The 4862-nt window shown below is 44.5% G+C and overlaps 2 protein-coding genes across 3 annotated transcripts in view; one reads left to right on the forward strand and one right to left on the reverse strand.

Annotated features, from left to right (window-relative positions):
* The first annotated feature begins 624 nt into the window (after positions 1-624).
* Positions 625-2817, forward strand: LOC107757084 (peptidyl-prolyl cis-trans isomerase FKBP1A-like). 2 transcript variants are annotated; one of them, XM_016574465.1, is made up of 5 exons: positions 625-773; positions 984-1031; positions 1773-1885; positions 2168-2317; positions 2636-2817. In XM_016574465.1, the coding sequence occupies exons 1-4, from the start codon at positions 737-739 to the stop codon at positions 2294-2296; spliced, it is 327 nt and encodes a 108-aa protein (XP_016429951.1). In that variant the 5' UTR covers positions 625-736; the 3' UTR covers positions 2297-2317; positions 2636-2817. The 2 variants fall into 2 exon arrangements, with proteins under 2 accessions (XP_016429951.1, XP_016429950.1); XM_016574464.1 differs by having other exon boundaries at positions 638-773; positions 2168-2342.
* A 74-nt stretch (positions 2818-2891) lies between these two features.
* Positions 2892-4862, reverse strand: part of LOC107757078 (uncharacterized) — a 10573-nt gene continuing 8602 nt past the window's right edge. Inside the window, exon 6 of the mRNA XM_016574458.1 lies at positions 2892-4316. Coding sequence (XP_016429944.1) covers positions 2982-4316 — 1335 coding nt within the window. The 3' untranslated portion in view covers positions 2892-2981. The remainder of the gene's footprint in view (positions 4317-4862) is intronic.

Consider the following 4862-nt stretch of genomic DNA (forward strand, 5'->3'; position numbering starts at 1 on the left):
GTAGGGTGATAGAATATACAGTTTGTACAGTATAAAAACCATTACGCCTATGGAATGTCCCCATTTAGATAGCCAAGTAAATGTGTGTGTGTGTGTGTGTGAGAGAGAGAGATCAGGTTTCAGGAAGACTTGTATGGCTTATTCAGTACTCAAATGTTATACCTATCTATACAGTACAGTGGAATACAATAAGTTGCAAAATGCAATAAGTTTAGTTTACCACCTTACCCTATTAGTCAATCATTTTTTATTTTATTTATATGTTTACTATTATTTTTTATTATTATACCCTCATTGGGGGCTGAGCCCCCCTAAAACGAAAATCTTAGAATCGCCCCTGCCAGTCAGTGCAAATAACTAACAATATACAAAAGGTGATCTGGTTGTGATGGAGATATAGAATTGGTAGATGCTTTTTAGTGCAAAAGACTGTGCATAGTGCAAAAACAGATGCCTTCCAGTAATCATACAATAATAAGACATACAGATATTCTATTTATGACAGTAATGGCTAATACCAAGTTAGCGTATTGTACTAAATGGAATTAGAGTTGAAACTATTAATATGGCGATTTGTGGTTGACAGACGCTCAGAGGCGGAGCGCTGTTTGTCCGCTGGGGGCGCTGCAAGCGCGAGTGTGGCGCAGACAGTGGGGTTCTGCCCTCAATCACAATTACTGAGTTACTGAAACGCATTCTGTGTGCAGAGCTTCAGGAGTCAAAACAAGCAGCCAGGATGGGAGTCGAGGTTGAAACTATTACTCCTGGAGACGGTAAAATGCACCACAGACGGAATCGCATCCACAACTCACAAACCGCAATACTACTTATATACATATATATCAAATCAGCCGCATTTTAAATCGACACATTTTGCCTGTTTCGGGCAACACGGGCGTTAGCCTAATAGCTAAACACTAACCTCTTCCCACAGGATTTGCCGTTCATTTTGATAATTTTTCTCTTCTTGTTTTGAATTTTAGGAAGTACTTTCCCTAAAAAAGGACAGACGTGTGTCGTGCACTACGTGGGTAAGTTTGAGAAGTGATCGTGTTGATGAATCGCGTGAAGGGTGTTAGCTAGCATTAGCTGATTAGCCGCACTGACACAATAGACGCTTTCGCATCCGCGATCGGCTCAATCGAGGTTTTAAATCGTTAAGATTCTATCTACCTTTGATATTTGCGTCAGCTTTGATCTATAATTTTACTCAAAACTAATAAATGCGTCCAAAACCACGTGATTTGGAAACTGTGGCCTGTTTTTTGCGGACATAGAGTGGTTACACTGATGTCGTTAATGATGCGGTGAAAAAATAGCGGGCAGCCTCACCAAACTCATCGTTTTTTTTTTGGAGATTATAAGCGCGTCTGAACATCACATTCGAACGTTTTTACCGCGCTTATGATGCTCGATTCGAATGTTTAGATTCGAATGTTCTGCAGCTAAAATGTTGCAACTCGAATCCTCCGTGGGTGTGATTTTTTCTTAATACTTCGGTTTGAACGTGCCCTCGGTTGTCAGATCTTTGGATTCGAACATCCGGCGTCTATGATGCGCAAATATTTACAGTCATTATGTTTTCAAACCAAACTGTTTGGATGAATCCAAATTGTGATCTGCATCCACGGAAGGCCGTTTTAATATTTGAAGCTTACGGTCTTGAATGAATGAATGAAAAATGTTCGGTTTTTTTGGCAATGTGAAATTGTGCGTGTGCAGGTTGACTTAACTTCTTCGTTCATATCGGTGTTAATTCCGGTTTTTCTCAGGCTCTCTGACAGATGGACGCAAGTTCGACTCCTCCCGGGACCGAGGAAAGCCTTTCAAATTCAAAATTGGCAAACAGGAAGTGATTCGTGGTTGGGATGAGGGAGTAGCCCAGGTAATGTTATAAAACACATTCTTTTTGATATCCTCTGAAAAATGGGTTTGATTTGCAATATAAATCTGCCAGACCTACATTGTGCGGTTATCGAAAGGCACACCGTCTGTTCATAAAGTAGGTCTCGGCCTAATTGGAAAATTTCCCTTTTCGCTTCAGCATACAAATACACAAGCTGTCTATTGTGGTTCTTATAACCAAGTGGTGTCACTTCTTTGAACCTCCATTCATTGTTTCGTACTGTACTTAATTTGGCCAAATGACCTCTCCCCCTTGTGACAGATGAGTGTGGGGCAGCGTGCCAAGCTGACTTGCACTCCGGACTTTGCTTACGGGAGCAAGGGGCACCCGGGCATCATTCCTCCCAACGCAACCCTCATATTTGATGTGGAGCTGATTGGCTTGGAGTAAAGCCCCCACAATTGGACTCAGGTTATTCCCTATTCATTCTTTCAGGGTAGGTGCAAAGTTTTTCCACGTGTCTCTTTTGAGTTTGTTCATGTTACTTGGTATTTAATAACTGCATGACACCTGAAAAAAATACTTTATCATTGTAGATAGTTCCTCCAGTTGCATAGATCACTTTAATAACTAACCGATAATCTTTAAAGGAGATTATTGTTGTCTTGGTCTTAGATGTCCTGTAGTTTATTTAACAGGCTCTTAGATGAAACCCTCGTAATCGTATGTATGTATGGCCTTTGAGGAACACGGTTTAGTTGTTTAATAAACCTCTCTGTTTTCTTCCAGGTCAACCTTTTTAAGGAACATTGCTCCATGCACGTGATCCTGAAAAGGGGCTAGTGTTAATAGCGATACCACTTAGCTTAGCTCTGTTTTGCATTTGTATATTTTGTTGCCTTTTTCTTTCTTTTCTCCTTGACACAATCACTGGTATCCTCTCAATTATTGGACGTTCATTAAGACACAAGTTTCTTTTTTTTCCCCCCCCCCATTTCCTTCTCTCGTTTTATATTTGATTTCTGTGTTGTAAACGAAAAATAAATCAATAAAAATCACAAACTGGGAGATCAAGGACAAAGAGTCCACTCAGATCCAGTTAAAAGTTTTTGATGGTACGGTAATGCTAAAGTTATCAGATAGGTGTCGCTCTTCCTGTTTCTGAGGGACCGCGGCCAACCCGTCTTAAAGAGTGCAGCGCAACGGCACAGCAGCCGCGCAACAGGGAGCCCATGTTGTACACTGGCATGCCTTCATTCCGTGACCCCCGGCAAAGCCACGCCAGTGTGGGAACTACAGGAACGGTCACCGCTAAGAGGTCAATCAGGAAATAACGGCTCCAGTGGCTCCTCTGAGGGGGAGCTGATTCTGTGTCCTCCCCCATTCCATCTTCGCCACTGACCCTTACTACCGCTTCTTCTTGTGGTGGTGGCTCGAAAGGTGGTGACGCTCTGGGACAAGGTTGTTGAACCTGTGGCTTCATCAACACTGTCGCCGTCGTTGTTGATGATGTAAATTCAACTGTGTTGTCTAGCGGCAAAGTCTCTGTGACGTATGACATCTGAGCAGGGGAAGTAGTTGCAGAGGATGGCGAAAACACCTGTGGTTCAGCTAGAGTAATGTCTGGCACGCAAGTTGCTGAAGTGATGATGCTCAATTCCTCACCTGCGCCCTCTTCGGCGATCGAGGTTATGGTGGGGCTGCAGGCCTGTGACCGGTACCCTGGCCTGTCACTGACCTCCGATGCACTAGGGGGCGCTGTTGGCGGTGGTGGAGGCGGCAGCGGAGGAGGAGGTGGTGCTTCCTCCTGTGGGAGGTGCAAAAACAAATGGTGGTGTGGGAGGTAGGCATGTGGAATACAGCTGCAGTTGTTGTTAACAGCGTTAACAGCACGGCTAACGGGCAACACCGTCTCTCCGCTGCACAATCTCTCGCCGGTGAAGGATCGTGACGATCGTGACAATAGCGTTGCATGAGGAACTTGCTCAGACAGTAGAGCTGCTTCCAGAAGTAGATGAGTACGTCCGTCCCCTCTTGGTAACGTCATCGCCCCTCTGTTGGGAGGAATGTAGCGATCAGAACGTACGTTTCCGTTGCATTCTGTAGCACCAAGTGACGAGTCACTGCTCAGCCTGGTGAAGGTGGCGCTGCGACTCATGGTGTGGGCCGGAGAGCAGCCACAAGACCTGGATGCCCCAAATCGTGGGCCTATCCTACCGACACCTAGACCTTCAGACTTACAGTCCTGTTGATCTGCCTCATGGGCCCCCAGATTGGACCTAACAGTTTCCACAGTCTGCTGAAGCTGCCGGATCTCCTTCCGGGCCTCTTTTAGGGCCAACTGGGCCTCTATGCGATGACATTCCTCCTCAATCCAATCCTCCTGCATCCGAGTCAGCTGCATCCGTAACTCCCCGATCACAGAGTCTCTGCCATGATTAAAAAAAAAAACATGGGCATAGAAATAAATCTAGTGCTCTTGCCGAAAACCGCATACTGTTAAAGGGGTCATATGATGCGATTTCAATTTTTCCTTTCTCTTTGGAGTGTTACAAGCTCTTGGTGCATAAAGAAGATCTGTAAAGTTGCAAAGACTAAAGTCTCAAATCCAAAGAGATATTCTTTATAAAAGTTAAGATTCAGCCACGCCTACCTAAAACAGCTCGTTCTAACACGCCCCCACATACCTACGTCACGATCTCGGAAGATTTGCATAACGCTTCCCAAATGTTCACGCAAAGAGAGAAGGCATAACTTTTATTCTCGCTGTAGTATTGTTGCTGCCGCCATGTCGTGAAGGCGCTGTGTGTTTCGTTGTGAAAGCGAAACTACTTTGTTTGGTCTTCCAAAAGAGGACACGACTACAAATCAGTGGTATTTACAACACTGTTCCAGAACACTTCAACCCAAATATCCAGATGTGTGCAGCACATGTTATGGAGGACTGTTTCCTGATCCTGGAAAAGTAGACTACAATGCCGGCTGTTCTGACTCACAGACTGTAAGTAAGTTTTTT

Source organism: Sinocyclocheilus rhinocerous, unplaced genomic scaffold (genome assembly GCF_001515625.1).
Source record: "Sinocyclocheilus rhinocerous isolate Xijiao unplaced genomic scaffold, SAMN03320098_v1.1 scaffold2007, whole genome shotgun sequence".
Lineage (NCBI taxonomy): Eukaryota > Metazoa > Chordata > Actinopteri > Cypriniformes > Cyprinidae > Sinocyclocheilus > Sinocyclocheilus rhinocerous.

Coding starts and splice junctions, on each gene's coding strand:
- LOC107757084 (XM_016574465.1), top strand. CDS start 737: ATGGGAGTCGAGGTTGAAACTATTACTCCTGGAGACG. Junction 774..983: donor AACTATTACTCCTGGAGACG/GTAAAATGCACC, acceptor TTTGAATTTTAG/GAAGTACTTTCCCTAAAAAA. Junction 1,032..1,772: donor GTGTGTCGTGCACTACGTGG/GTAAGTTTGAGA, acceptor GGTTTTTCTCAG/GCTCTCTGACAGATGGACGC.